The sequence below is a fragment of the Ascaphus truei genome, chromosome 18 (assembly GCF_040206685.1).
Source record: "Ascaphus truei isolate aAscTru1 chromosome 18, aAscTru1.hap1, whole genome shotgun sequence".
NCBI classification, from domain to species: Eukaryota; Metazoa; Chordata; class Amphibia; order Anura; family Ascaphidae; genus Ascaphus; species Ascaphus truei.
The window spans coordinates 2109006-2124084 of NC_134500.1; the positions used below are offsets into that span (position 1 = coordinate 2109006).

General features: G+C 49.7%; 1 protein-coding gene across 2 annotated transcripts; it reads right to left on the minus strand.

Moving 5' to 3' along the window:
- Positions 1-984: 984 nt before the first annotated feature.
- Positions 985-6078, minus strand: AEN (apoptosis enhancing nuclease). 2 transcript variants are annotated; one of them, XM_075575189.1, is made up of 4 exons: positions 5900-6078; positions 4158-4908; positions 2857-3057; positions 985-2413 (listed from the first exon to the last, which is right to left on the minus strand). In XM_075575189.1, the coding sequence occupies exons 1-4, from the start codon at positions 6052-6054 to the stop codon at positions 2207-2209; spliced, it is 1314 nt and encodes a 437-aa protein (XP_075431304.1). In that variant the 5' UTR covers positions 6055-6078; the 3' UTR covers positions 985-2206. The 2 variants fall into 2 exon arrangements, with proteins under 2 accessions (XP_075431304.1, XP_075431305.1); XM_075575190.1 differs by having other exon boundaries at positions 5911-6068.
- Positions 6079-15079: the final 9001 nt, after the last annotated feature.

Consider the following 15079-nt stretch of genomic DNA (forward strand, 5'->3'; position numbering starts at 1 on the left):
CCCTCCTCCTCCTGCACAGTGCAGAATACACCACCCACCCCTCCTCCTCCAGCACAGAATGCACCACCCACCCCTCCTCCAGCACAGTGCAGAATACACCACCCACCCTCCTTCTCCAGCACAGCGCAGAATGCACCACCCACCCCTCCTCCAGCACAGTGCAGAATGCACCACCCACCCCTCCTCCTCCAGCACAGAATGCACAACCCACCCCTCCTCCAGCACAGTGCAGAATACACCACCCACCCTCCTTCTCCAGCACAGCGCAGAATGCACCACCCACCCCTCCTTCTCCAGCACAGCATACACCACCCACCCTCCTTCTCCAGCACAGCGCAGAATATACCACCCCCCCCTCCTCCAGCACAGTGCAGAATGCACCACCCACCCCTCCTCCTCCAGCACAGCGCAGAATGCACCACCCACCCCTCCTCCTCCAGCACAGCGCAGAATACACCACCCACCCCTCCTCCTCCAGCACAGCGCAGAATGCACCACCCACCCCTCCTCCTCCAGCACAGAATGCACCACCCACCCCTCCTTCTCCAGCACAGCACAGAATGCACCACCCACCCCTCCTCCTCCAGCACAGCGCAGAATGCACCACCCACCCTCCTTCTCCAGCACAGCGCAGAATGCACCACCCACCCTCCTTCTCCAGCACTCTGCATAAGTCTTTATATGCTCAGTCCTACATATACTCGGGCACATGTCTTTCTCTTAAATTCAAACGCAATAAACCTGTCTCTCCTACATACACAATCACGACACAAGGATTTAAGTTAATTCTGACAGCTGTACCAGAGCGTTACTTCATGCAGAATAAAAACAATGGAAAAATAAAGATATGTTATTTGTCTAAGTAAATGTCACACAATCTACCTTTCTTGGTTTTATTTTTCTTGTTGTGCACGGGCGTATTATTTGTTAAGGAAACAAGGATACACAGACACCATTAGAATTGCAATTATTTATTATCATGTATGGTAATTGCTTTACTAAAAAAGACAATTGTGGTAAAAAGAAAAAAGACGTTATGAGAACAGTAACACCGTAATTGTTGGAAAAGGCAGTAAGACATTGCCGAGAAACATGTTCCAGGTCCTTACAGGTCCCCCCGGAATTAAGTGTTAATAGTCTCCTCGCTAAGGGAGAAATGGTTGGTTCCACCAACATACAGAACCCACTTTATTCATACAAACCACGTGTCCGTGGTTTCATCATTAGGATAAGACATATAATAATGCTTCACCCACAGAAATAAAATCCCCACACTATTAACCTCTGCTGTCCACACACACAGCATTGCAAAGTAATGGCTGGGAGGTTCCACCACAGCAAAGGGTTAATATACTTCAGTGACATCATCCCTCGAGGTTTCCTATTGGTCCACGTACCGGGGGACCATTAAAACAGGACTGTTGACGCCTCCCTCTAGCAGGGGTCCCAGGAGCTGAAATAACGGCGCTTCACCTCCAGCGACACCCTCTTGTTGGGGCGATATACATTTTTATTTTATAAAGGCCATCATTTAATATATAAAGTTCAGTGTACAGATTTAAATATCAATGTAAGTCACCTTTTTTATCTTTATACAACTACAGTATAATGCAAAATGTCAAACAAACAATCTCACGGGGACACCTGTCACATGGATTAATTGTCCTCAGCAGAATTAAAATACCTGTGCAAAACATGTTATATCAATGGCGCTGGGCTGGGCTGTTTAGAATTAAAATACCTGCAGTTGATTTTGATTCACACATCTAAAAAGCTTTTAATTGGAAGTGTTACATGTCCATGCTGTGTGATTACGGTAATGTGCCAATTTCTGAGATTATAATAAATATATATTTAGGGTACTGTGTCTTCAATCACAGCAAGGGCAGGAGAATATCAGAGGCAAAGATCATAGCAGCTTTCAAACCTCACGAAGGGCTTTTAACAATTTCAACAAGAGTGCAGCTTGTGTTAAAAAAACACTATGTGAGGACCAGGGTATCGCCCACCCAAATAGGTAGCATGGGGGAAGGAAAACAAAACCCACCCCTGGACTATGCCAACATCATTGCAGTAGATTGTATGAAGTGTCATGTATAGGATGCAGAAACACACAGCCGTAATAACCACACCCTATGCTAATAAATTATCTGTTTATTGCACATTTGTCATAATGCATCGTATTGCTCCAATGCACGTTACTGCTTTATTTGCAGTCTTCATTCAAATATGGCAGCCAGTACTGATCCTCCATGTAGCGGTCATTATCTGAGACACTGAGCACTTCTGGGCTGCTGGAGGGACTGACCTCAGAACTTCTCATGAGGTCCTGCTCGCACTGGTCCTCCACCAGTTTGTACAGCTCCATGGAGGTCTGGGCATCTTCTACTGAGGAGTGGCCCTTTCTGCCAACCTGGATCAACCAAAGAAGGGACAAGACATTGTACTTTTACGCCTGAATGAGCCCTTCACAGCACGCTATTACTACCGATTATACACAGCACCCCATGACTATCTGCTAAATCTGAGACGGCACCGGCATCCATGTACAAATAGTTCTATTTTCTGTTTGCTTTCAGAACACATCCGATTGTAAGCTCTACGGACCACGGTTTCCCTTAGTACTACTGTACAACACAGCATACTACAGTCCGACAGGTAAAAGCTTTCATACAGTATGCGATACAGCAAAAGATCATGTCAATGACTTCTCATCATGGAAGCTGGTCCCTTTGTTTTTAAACACCGGGTGGACAACACCCTGTGGTGCAGCTCCGAATATGGCCTATTCACCCACCATACGGTTACACTGCCTATTGTATACTCCGGGCGTTAGCCGGTACAGCCAGCAGTTACCTGTATCTTTTTGTGAAGCAGATGCCATGCAAGGGTTTTTAAGGAGGCACTTGGTTTCACTGGAAGTCCTGCTTTTTGGTTCAGCAAATATATTTTACTGGTGTCCCTCGTCTGACCGCTGGGATGGAAATACTTAAGAGCTTTAAAATCGTTGTGCAGCGCATGTCCAAGCACTCTCTTATCCTTCAGTATGTTCACAATCTGTAAATGCAAAATTACACATTAGCACAAAATACACCCGATACTGTGTGATCAGCGACTTCCCCCTTCCCTTGCACCTATTTAAGGTTATTAGAGGCGTGGGAAGGAGATGAAACGCTGCTCTCTAAGTGGAATAGATTAGAGACACATCACGGGGGTAACTATGAAGCACTTAATACAACCACAATTTAATGGAACATAAATAAAGTATACTTCAACCATCATCACATCAGCTAATTGCATTTGCACGTCCCCCCTCATTTCAATCTGTTGGGTTGCAAGTCAAAGATTTCTAGTAGTATTTCATACAGTATTTAATGCACGGGCAGCAAATATACTGCAGTATAAAAGCAATGCTGTTACTTCATCACAACTACTTTGAATAACAAGGGTTGGATGTTCCAGTTGCAGAATTATATGGTGTTACATGGCAGGGCCAGGGGAAGGATTATCTTAGGGTTTCGTTGCTCATACAAAGTTTTATGGACGTTGCATCTGCACATTGATAGCAAGTACAGTTAGTCCTCGTTATCCAACGTTTCACTTTACAACGAATGGCATATCCAACGCTTTACAATGCAACCCTATGGGACGTTTTCCCACTCCGGAATGCGTTATCCGACGCCTGAATGCGTTAGCCAACGTTTCACTATCCAACACTACTTCCAGAACGGATTCCGTTGGATAACCGAGGACTGCCTGTAATAAATATGGCTCAACGCAAAAAAAAGATGGTCACATAACATGAATTTGGCAAGAGCAGCATGTTTAAACTGTTGCAGACATCACCTGCAGAGTCATTTTAAACACCTTTAGATTCTAAAGGGGCCAATTCTATATCCGCTAAAAATCAGGTTGTTTTCAGCAAAAATTCCACATGGACTTCAATAGGGAATAGCGGCTGAAAATACCTGACCAGGGCCCCGGCAGATATAGAATAAGCCCCTAAGGCGTGGTGCAACCACCTAGTAGCTTCAAAAGCCAACATAGCTCCCACATCACCTGAAGCTGACACACTGTCTTATCATCAAGCAGTCTATGATGAACTGAGTTAATAACATCCAGTTCAATGGAATCTGTTGCTCTGCAGTGGAGTTTACCTCTTTCTGAGCAGCCTTAAAGGAGATGGCATTGTTCATGTGCTTCTTGGTAATGCCACTCCATTGGGTTCTGTAGTCTGCAATGGGCAACTCTGGCTTGATAAACTTGTCATACACAACATCCCCTCTGTAGTTTACCACACTGCACCGTGCCAGCTCACTGATCCTCCCACCAGGACCAGTGCCAACCATCTCACAGTCAATGGCAACACAATTCCCCGGTTTTAGCCACGCCACTGGCGAGGGAGGTCGGCTGGAGGCAGAACTGCCCGGCATCGACAGCCCACTGCCGTAGTCATGGGATAGTAAATGCCATTGGTTATCAGGGGAACAGGCAGATATGACTGGCAGAGTCCCCAGTAAAGTCTTGATCTCATCAAGCTTCGAAGAGTTGCTGTCCACATGGTTGTCAGCAATTGGTTCACACCTCTTCAGACAGCCGATTTGGTTGGTTCCATTAGCGTGTGGCCATGCGTCTTTGTCTTTCAGTACCTGTTGGCTTTCTTCTTTCTTACTTTTCAGTAGCCCCCGTTGTTGCAAGAAGGCCTTGCGTGCCTGGAAGCGCTGGTGTTTCCGACTCCTCCTGCGATTCTGGCCACGTACGATATTCTGGCGATCCATGGAGATTTCAGCATGCGAGTAGTTCAGATATTGACTGGATCCACTAAACCCATGGAACAAGCTACTAGAGGTGGGGTCTCCCATCTCCCAGGAGCTCACACGTTTTAAAAGCATCTGCCCCTCCGGAAGCCTAAGAGGACACAAATAGGTTATTCAGTGCCTCAAACATATTAACCCTTTCTGATGCAGAGGAACCAATAATACTCTGAATACAGCTTCCTCCGTCAACAGGGGTTGTGAATCCAACAGCTATCTTAACCCCGTACCTTAAATAAAGAAGGGTATATATCCCTTTGGGGCTCAACTCTTTTTTGGCTATGAAAAGAAATGTGAAAATGTGTGCTACAGTACAGGGGGGGGGGATTATGGGCCGAGGGGCAAGGGGGGGAAGGGGGGGCTAAACTATGGGCCATGGGGGGGAACTATGGGCCAAGGGGGAAGGAAAACTATGGCCCGAGGGGGGCACAGGCTGAGAGGGGGGGGGGGGCACAGGCTGAGATGCACAGGCTGAGAGGGGAGGGGGGCACAGGCTGAGAGGGGGAGGGGGGCACAGGCTGAGAGGGGGGGACACAGGCTGAGAGGGGAGGGGCACAGGCTGAGAGGGGAGGGGCACAGGCTGAGAGGGATGGGGCACAGGCTGAGAGGGGAGGGGGGCACAGGCTGAGAGGGGAGGGGGGCACAGGCTGAGAGGGGGGGCACAGGCTGGGAGGGGCACAGGCTGAGAGGGATGGGGCACAGGCTGAGAGGGGGGGCACAGGCTGAGAGGGGGGGCACAGGCTGAGAGGGATGGGGCACAGGCTGAGAGGGATGGGGCACAGGCTGAGAGGGATGGGGCACAGGCTGAGAGGGATGGGGCACAGGCTGAGAGGGATGGGGCACAGGCTGAGAGGGATGGGGCACAGGCTGAGAGGGATGGGGCACAGGCTGAGAGGGATGGGGCACAGACTGAGAGGGGGGCACAGGCTGAGAGGGGGGCACAGGCTGAGAGGGGGGGCACAGGCTGAGAGGGGGGCACAGGCTGAGAGGGGGGGCACAGGCTGAGAGGGGGGCACAGGCTGAGAGGACAAATTGTCAGCGATACAATAAAGTATCCTTTAAATCAATGTAAATACTACTCCTACATTCCTCTCACCCGGTGTCCGCGCTGTCCGCTCTCTCTCCCCCGTGTCCGTGCTCCCCGGTGTGGGCAGCCGGAGTCTGTGCTCCCCGGCGTGGGCAGCCGGTGCCCGGCATGCCGCTCTCTCCACGTGTTACTCACCCGGCTTCTCTTCCGCATGCCCAGGCATGTTCTTACTCGATAACTGTGATTGGCTACCTGGCACGCGAGAGCCCACCCCTGCTCTGCTCTGATTGGTGCATAGTAAAGTTTGGAACGCAGAGCCGCCGGGTTGCTGTGACGTCACCAGGAGACGGCTGAGTCATAAGGGTGTGTGGAAGCTGGTAACGTGACGTCATAGTGTATCTGTACCCAGACCTGCTCAGTATCCAGCAACATGGATTCATCCAGCTCCGTGAGCTTCATATGTAATCCTTATTTCTAAGCATGTCACTGAGCTTGTGCATGGCAGGTATTCAGCTATCTCTGTATGTGTGCGCAGCACGTCACAGCAGTAATACACGTCACAGCAGTAATACACGTCACAAGGTCATATGGGACTAATACAAATAAGCTCCTCCAATGTAAAAATAAACATAAAAAGGAGCTGTTGCCCCAAGAGCTTACAATTCATGTAGTATGTAGGGAGAACATACAAAGACAGTAGGAGGTGTGGTGTATGGTAAGTGCATGTACAAGGCTTGTATGAATAAGTGTACAGGTGGGCCCCAGTAATGCGACGCATTCTGTTCTATGGTCCTGCCGCAATGCGAAAATCGCCGGAAAGCGGAACCGGTGATTTTCGGCATCTGCGCATGCGCAGACCGGCAATTTTCCCTTTTCTGTGCATGCGCAACCTCCGTTGTATGCAAGCGCGACCACCGTTCTGCGCATGCGCGACCTCTGCACCCCCCCGTTCTACGCATGCATGACCTAGGCAGCCCCTATTCTGCGCATGTGCAGACATGGCGGCCCCCTTCCCGGTACCGCTGTATGAGCAGAACGCCGTAAAGCGGGCCGCCGAAAAGTGGGGCCTTACTGTATTTAGCAAAAAACGTGTACGCACCACTTTAGAGAATACACATTACGATATGAAGAATATATATTGCACAACACCTACAAATTAGGGAAATTGTAATACCTGACCCCAAAAATGTACAATCTAAGAGAGGTACAGTTAGAGATTGACAAGCAATGGGGGGGATTAACCTATGTCTATTTGTGAACAGGGAACCGCCCAGCCAAACACTCAGCTAAATAGGGTTACCCCACTGCTTGGGTTACCCCACTGCTTGGGTTACCCCACTGCTTAGGTTACCCCACTGCTTACGTTACCCCACTGCTTAGGTTACCCCACTGCTTACGTTACCCCACTGCTTAGGTTACCCCACTGCTTGGGTTACCCCACTGCTTAGGTTACCCCACTGCTTGGGTTACCCCACAGCTTAGGTTACCCCACTGCTTGGGTTACCCCACTGCTTAACAGGTTTGCAATTTCTTAAACAGTACCACTATTTTTTTTACCTGCAGATATAACAACCCCTTGTTCATATCATACAATACTCCGCCACATACTATCATACAATACTCTGCCACATACTATTATATCATACAATACTCCGCCACATACTATCATACAATACTCTGCCACATACTATCATATCATACAATACTCCACCACATACTATCATACAATACTCTGCCACATACTATCATATCATACAATATTCCGCCACATACTATCATATCATACAATACTCCGCCACATACTATCATATCATACAATACTCCGCCACATACTATCATATCATACAATACTCTGCCACATACTATCATATCATACAATACTCCGCCACATCCTATCATATCATACAATACTCTGCCACATACTATCATATCATACAATACTCCGCCACATACTATCATATCATACAATACTCCGCCACATACTATCATATCATACAATACTCCGCCACATACTATCATATCATACAATACTCCGCCACATACTATATCTGTGCATGTGAGGCTGGGATCTGACAGGCGTTTGCTGCTGATTCCATGCCAGCAAATTCATTACCATGTTGTCTCACAAACAGGAACGTGTAGCACTTACCCTGGAACAAGCAGCAATATATTATTATATGGACTAATATATTATTATATGGACTAATATATTATTATATGGACTAATATATTATTATATGGACTAATATATTATTATATGGACTGTTAATATTGTTTCATTATAGGTGGATCCTATTAACCCATCGCTGACGGCTGTGAAAAGTAATATTTTACAGATTATTTGAGATTCTGCAGCTGACTCTTTTCTGTTTTCCTTAGAGTATTATCCTGTGTGATTAAGATTAATAATAAACACTCCTACAGTATGAGAAACAGGTTGGATGCCCACATCGTGTTCTAATTGGGAATACTCACCTGTTACATTACAAGCTGCTTTACCATCACAGAAAGCAGCTGGGAGGGATATGAATCCCCTGTTAACTATGATTAAGATGGCTAGCCGCTATAGAACTGTCGTAAACAGCTGGGGTACATGCCTTCATACAACTTTGGGGGCATAGCCACTTGAGATTTACAGAATCAGCTACTGTGGCAGCAGAAGTACCAGCTGAGATATATATTTAGAGTCTTCGTGTTACTCGCTCCATCAATCACTCTCCTGTGCTTAAATAATGGAAGAATGGACACATTGAGGCAATACAGACTGTATCTTCCCGTAATAAAGCGCTCTGCTGGATGTCACTGTCGCTTCACAAACAGCAATTAAATTGCCAGCAGAGTTTCTGTAAAACCTGCATGAAGCAGCCAATATGCTTTAATATTTACCAGAATCCAGAATGCCAATAATATTAACAGGTGTAGGCTAATAATGCCAGCAGAAATATCAGAGGAGAACAACTGGTATAATTTGCTATGAAACAAGAATTTGCTTGTATTTGTGTTAGTACAGGTACAAATGGATATAAAGCAAAAAAAGAAGTGCTCCACATATAATACAACATATAATACAGTACTATCTAAACAACATAAACTTATATAAAATGAGTGCAGCGTGAGGAAAGAACTGTTCTCAGTTCTTGGCGATGATGTGTTTTCAGGAGAAATCAGCGCACCTCAAAATAGATAAAGAGGGGAGAAAAAAAGGCAAATAGTGAAGCAGGTTCACAAAATCCTTAGCAGGATTCATAGGTGAGGTGTGACAGGTGAGGTGTGACAGGTGAGGTGTGACAGGTGAGGTGGGAGAGGTGAGGTGTGAGAGGTGAGGTGGGAGAGAGGAGGTGAGGTGTGAGAGGTGAGGTGTGACAGGTGAGGTGTGACAGATGAGGTGTGACAGGTGAGGTGGGAGAGGTGAGGTGTGAGAGGTGAAGTGGGAGAGGTGAGATGGGAGAGATGAGGTGAGATGGGAGAGGTGAGGTGTGAGAGGTGTGACAGGTGAGGTGTGAGAGGTGAGGTGGGAGAGGTGAGGTGTGAGAGGTGAGGTGGGAGAGGTGTGGTGTGAGAGGTGAAGTGGGAGAGGTGAGATGGGAGAGGTGAGGTGTGAGAGGTGAGGTGTGAGAGGTGAGGTGTGAGAGGTGAGGTGGGAGAGGTGTGGTGTGAGAGGTGAAGTGGGAGAGGTGAGATGGGAGAGGTGAGGTGTGAGAGGTGAGGTGTGAGAGGTGAGGTGTGAGAGGTGAGAGGTGAGATGGGAGAGGTGAGGTGTGAGAGGTGAGGTGTGAGAGGTGAGGTGGGAGAGGTGAGGTGTGAGAGGTGAGGTGGGAGAGGTGTGGTGTGAGAGGTGAAGTGGGAGAGGTGAGATGGGAGAGGTGAGGTGTGAGAGGTGAGGTGTGAGAGGTGAGGTGTGAGAGGTGAGGTGGGAGAGGTGTGGTGTGAGAGGTGAAGTGGGAGAGGTGAGATGGGAGAGGTGAGGTGTGAGAGGTGAGGTGTGAGAGGTGAGGTGTGAGAGGTGAGAGGTGAGATGGGAGAGGTGAGGTGTGAGAGGTGAGGTGTGAGAGGTGAGGTGTGACAGGTGAGGTGTGAGAGGTGAGGTGGGAGAGGTGAGGTGGGAGAGGTGAGGTGAGGTGTGAGGTGAAGTGGGAGAGGTGAGATGGGAGAGGTGAGATGGGAGAGGTGAGGTGTGAGAGGTGAGGTGGGAGAGGTGAGGTGTGAGGTGAAGTGGGAGAGGTGTGATGGGAGAGGTGAGATGGGAGAGGTGAGGTGTGAGAGGTGAGGTGGGAGAGGTGAGGTGTGAGGTGAAGTGGGAGAGGTGAGATGGGAGAGGTGAGATGGGAGAGGTGAGGTGTGAGAGGTGAGGTGTGAGAGGTGAGGTGTGAGAGGTGAGGTGTGAGAGGTGAGGTGTGAGAGGTGAGGTGGAGAGGTGAGGTGTGAGAGGTGAGGTGGAGAGGTGAGGTGTGAGAGGTGAGGTGTGAGAGGTGAGGTGAAATGTGAGGTGGAGAGGTGAGGTGTGACAGGTGAGGTGTGACAAGTGAGGTGGAGAGGTGAGGTGTGACAGGTGAGGTGTGAGAGGTGAGGTGTGAGAGGTGAGGTGGAGAGGTGAGGTGTGAGAGGTGAGGTGTGAGAGGTGAGGTGTGAGAGGTGAGATGTTAGAGGTGAGGTGAGGTGTGACAGGTGAGGTGTGAGAGGTGAGGTGGAGAGGTGAGGTGAGGTGGGAGAGGTGAGGTGGGAGGTGTGAGAGGTGAGGTGAGGTGTGAGGTGAAGTGGGAGAGGTGAGGTATGCGCTTACATGTAAGTGCCTGAGCCCAGGCATGGAAAGGTGTCTTTAATCCTCTGCTCCCGCAATGGTACAGAATCGGAAGCCTTATTCTTTAAAAGTCCAACGTTATATTCAAATCAGGGCACCACTCCTTAGAAAAGACATTCTGGAACTAGAGAGTGCAGCGAAGAGCCACCAAATGAATAAAGGGGATGGACAATCTAACTTATGAGGAGAGGCTAGCTAAATTAGATTTATTCACATTAGAAAAGAGGCGTCTAAGAGGGGATATGATAACTATATACAAATATATTCAGGGACAATACAGGAAGCTTTCAAAAGAACTATTCATCCCACGGGCAGTACAAAGGACTCGGGGGCATCCCTTTAGGTTGGCGGAAAAGAGATTTCACCAGCAACAAAGGAAAGGGTTCCTTACAGTACACAGTTACAGTGTAGAATTCATTACCCATGGAGACTGTGATGGCAGATACAATAGATTTGTTCAAAAAAAGGGTTGACATCTTTTTAGAAAGGAAAAGTATACAGGGATATACCAAATAAGTAAACATGGGAAGGATGTTTATCCAGGGAGTAATCTGATTGCCAATATTTGGATTGAGGAAGGAATTTATTTTTCCCTGTATGAGATATCATTGGAAGATATGACTCTGGGGTTTTTTGTTTGCCTTCCTCTGGAACAATATGTAAGTATAGATATAGGATAAAGTATCTGTCGTCTAAAATTAGCATAGGTTGAACTTGATGGACATATGTCTTTTTTCAATCTCATCTACAATGTAACTATATAATATATGCTGGTAAATTTAAAGGGCACAGTTTGCTATATGTTAGGATGCATGAAACATCTGTTCAATAACAAGGTGTCAATTCTAACATATTGTTGAAATATTTTTCTCTACCATGGCTGCATGAAATGGATATGTATGTACCATGCCTGGCTGCTCGTGGGGTTGCAGGCTGAGAAGCTGCTGGAGCAGAAGGGGCAGTTGTTGAAAGCACAGGAGTGACCTGGAGTGAAATGCTCAACGAGACCTAACACTCTGGGAGGCAACAGAGAATTTAATTTGCAGCTATCCCTGTGCCACGCGAGTGGGAAATTGAATTTTGGATTACGTGTGATTTTTCTGTAGAATACAAAGACAAAAAACAACCACATTCATTCGTCATCTAGTCTCCAAGTGTATTTAAAGAAGAGAAACGAGAAGCTATTGCCAGGGCCCATAGAACACCCCGCTTTGGGCTGCGATAATGTAACCGTGTGGACATAAAACAAGCTCAAATACGAAAATCTTTTTACAAATTATACTTAAAAAAAAGGTCAGGCTTTGAAAACGGGACTGGAAAAGCCTGGCCTGTGGGCGTTAAATGACCCACACGGAAATTGTACAAATCTGTCCCTTCTCTGCTAAATAAGCTGGAATGAGTGGAGGTGATTTTTTATTTAGCCAAGCTGGTTCTTTAACCTTTAACTGAAAAATATGACTGAAAAATAAACCGTGCTGATTTTCACTGTAGCTTTTTTGCCCTCCCCCCTCCAACCCGCTCCCCCCCCCCCACACACTCCCTCCCACACACTCCCCCCCCCCACCCTCCTCCCCCACACTCTCTCCCCCACACTCCTCCCCCCCACACTCCTCCCCTCCACACTCTCTCCCCCACCCACACTCTCCCCCCCACCCTCCTCCCCCACACTCCTCCCCCCACACTCTCCTCCTCCCCCACACTCTCTCCCCCACACTCCTCCCCCCCACACTCCTCCCCTCCACACTCCTCCCCCACCCACACTCTCCCCCCCCACCCTCCTCCCCCACACTCCTCCCCCCCACACTCCTCCTCCCCACACTCTCCTCCTCCCCCACACTCTCTCCCCCACACTCCTCCCCCCCACACTCTCCTCCCCCCCCACACTGACACTCTCCTCCACTAATGCACCTTTTTAGACAAAATAAGTGTTTACTGTAAATAGCAAAATTCTGTAGAGCATTTTAATCCTTGAGATGGTTATTTAGAGCTGTTTCGCTCATTCTGCCTTGTTATGCATTCTAATAACCAGTCATGGTTCCCATTGTTATCTGGATGGTTTAGGGGATCATTTTCCATAAGCCAAAGTCGTCCCATGAAAGTCTCTGGAGATTTTGACCTGGAAGGGCCAGAGCTGCTGCTTTGGTGTGTACAGAATAAGCTCCTTAGCGGGTGTAACTAGTGACCCCTGGGGAAACTAGATCATATTATGGTTCTCTAACATTTAAGCAAAAGAAGTTTAGATGGTGGAAAGTAGAACAGTAGCCATTATCAGGGCCACCGGGAGAGGGGGACAGCCGGGACAAGTCTAGTCCTGGCCCCGGGAAATTGTCTGTTTCCCCGGCCTGTGCCCCGGGAAATCTGTCTGCGGCCCTGGCCTGTGCCCCGGGAAATCTGTCTGTGGCCCCGGCCTGTGCCCCGGGAAATCTGTCTGTGGCCCCGGCCTGGGCCCCGGGAAATCTGTCTGCGGCCCTGGCCTGGGCCCCGGGAAATCTCTGCAGCCCTGGCCTGGGCCCCGGGAAATCTCTGCGGCCCTGGCCTGGGCCCCGGGAAATCTGTCTGCAGCCCTGGCCTGGGCCCCGGGAAATCTGTCTGTGGCCCTGGCCTGGGCCCCGGGAAATCTGTCTGCAGTCCTGGCCTGGGCCCTGGGAAATCTGTCTGCAGCCCTGGCCTGGGCCCCGGGAAATCTCTGCGGTCCTGGCCTGGGCCCTGGGAAATCTGTCTGCAGCCCTGGCCTGGGCCCCGGGAAATCTGTCTGTGGTCCTGGCCTGGGCCCCGGGAAATCTGTCTGCGGTCCTGGCCTGGGCCCCGGGAAATCTGTCTGCGGTCCTGGCCTGGGCCCCGGGAAATCTCTGCAGCCCTGGCCTGGGCCCCGGGAAATCTGTCTGCGGTCCTGGCCTGGGCCCCGGGAAATCTGTCTGCTGTCCTGGCCTGGGCCCCGGGAAATCTCTGCAGCCCTGGCCTGGGCCCTGGGAAATCTCTGCGGCCCTAGCCTGGGCCCCGGGAAATCTCTGCAGCCCTGGCCTGGGCCCCAGGAAATCTGCCTGTGGCCCTGGCCTGGGCCCCGGGAAATCTGGTCCTGGCCTGGGCCCCGGGAAATCTGTCTGCGGTCCTGGCCTGGGCCCCGGGAAATCTCTGCAGCCCTGGCCTGGGCCCCGGGAAATCTGTCTGCGGTCCTGGCCTGGGCCCCGGGAAATCTGTCTGCGGTCCTGGCCTGGGCCCCGGGAAATCTCTGCAGCCCTGGCCTGGGCCCCGGGAAATCTCTGCAGCCCTGGCCTGGGCCCCAGGAAATCTGCCTGTGGCCCTGGCCTGGGCCCCGGGAAATCTGGCCCTGGCCTGGGCCCCGGGAAATCTCTGCGGCCCTAGCCTGGGCCCCGGGAAATCTCTGCGGCCCTGGCCTGGGCCCCTGGAAATCTGTCTGCGGCCCTGGCCTGGGCCCTGGGAAATCTGTCTGTGGCCCTGGCCTGGGCCCCGGGAAATCTCTGCAGCCCTGGCCTGGGCCCCGGGAAATCTCTGCAGCCCTGGCCTGGGCCCCGGGAAATCTCTGCAGCCCTGGCCTGGGCCCCGGGAAATCTCTGCAGCCCTGGCCTGGGCCCCGGGAAATCTCTGCAGCCCTGGCCTGGGCCCCGGGAAATCTGTCTGCGGTCCTGGCCTGGGCCCCGGGAAATCTCTACAGCCCTGGCCTGGGCCCCGGGAAATCTGTCTCACTGCTGTTTCTTTTTCATGGTGGAATGCTGAACAGAATTTGCAACTTTTAACATGAAGATGTATTCTCGAATTCCAGGTATTTCAACATTTCCCAGATATAATAAGCCATACAGATTGTCTTTGTAAATAAGGTGTAACTTAGTGTTTTTCAACAGGGGTTCCCCGAGCATCCCCTGAAATTTCAGGTCATTTGAAAATTGTACCTAATACAGAAGAATTTACAATGCATCTGATCACAGACGCGCTATTAGAGAGGGTTGGGGTTCCTTACAATGCATCTGATCTCAGACGCGCTATTAGAGGGGTTTGGGGTTCCTTACAATGCATCTGATCTCAGACGCGCTATTAGAGGGGGTTGGGGTTCCTTACAATGCATCTGATCTCAGACGAGCTATTAGAGAGGGTTGGGGTTCCTTACAATGCATCTAATCTCAGACGAGCTATTAGAGAGGGTTGGGGTTCCTTACAATGCATCTGATCACAGACGCGCTATTAGAGAGGGTTGAGGTTCCTTACAATGCATCTGATTTCAGACGCGCTATTAGAGGGGGTTGGTGTTCCTTACAATGCATCTGATCTCAGACGAGCTATTAGAGAGCGTTGGGGTTCCTTACAATGCATCTAATCTCAGACGAGCTATTAGAGAGGGTTGGGGTTCCTTACAATGCATCTGATCACAGACACGCTATTAGAGAGGGTTGGGGTTCCTTACAATGCATCTAATCTCAGACGCGC

Excerpts from the sequence above, each read along its gene's own strand:
- AEN (XM_075575189.1), bottom strand. The coding sequence starts at position 6,054 with ATGCGGAAGAGAAGCCGGGTGAGTAACACGTGGAGAGAGCGGCATGCC. Across the intron at positions 3,058-4,157 it reads TTAAGGCTGCTCAGAAAGAG|ATTGTGAACATACTGAAGGA; the intron begins GTAAACTCCACT and ends TTGCATTTACAG. Across the intron at positions 2,414-2,856 it reads TGCTTCACAAAAAGATACAG|GTTGGCAGAAAGGGCCACTC; the intron begins GTAACTGCTGGC and ends TGGTTGATCCAG.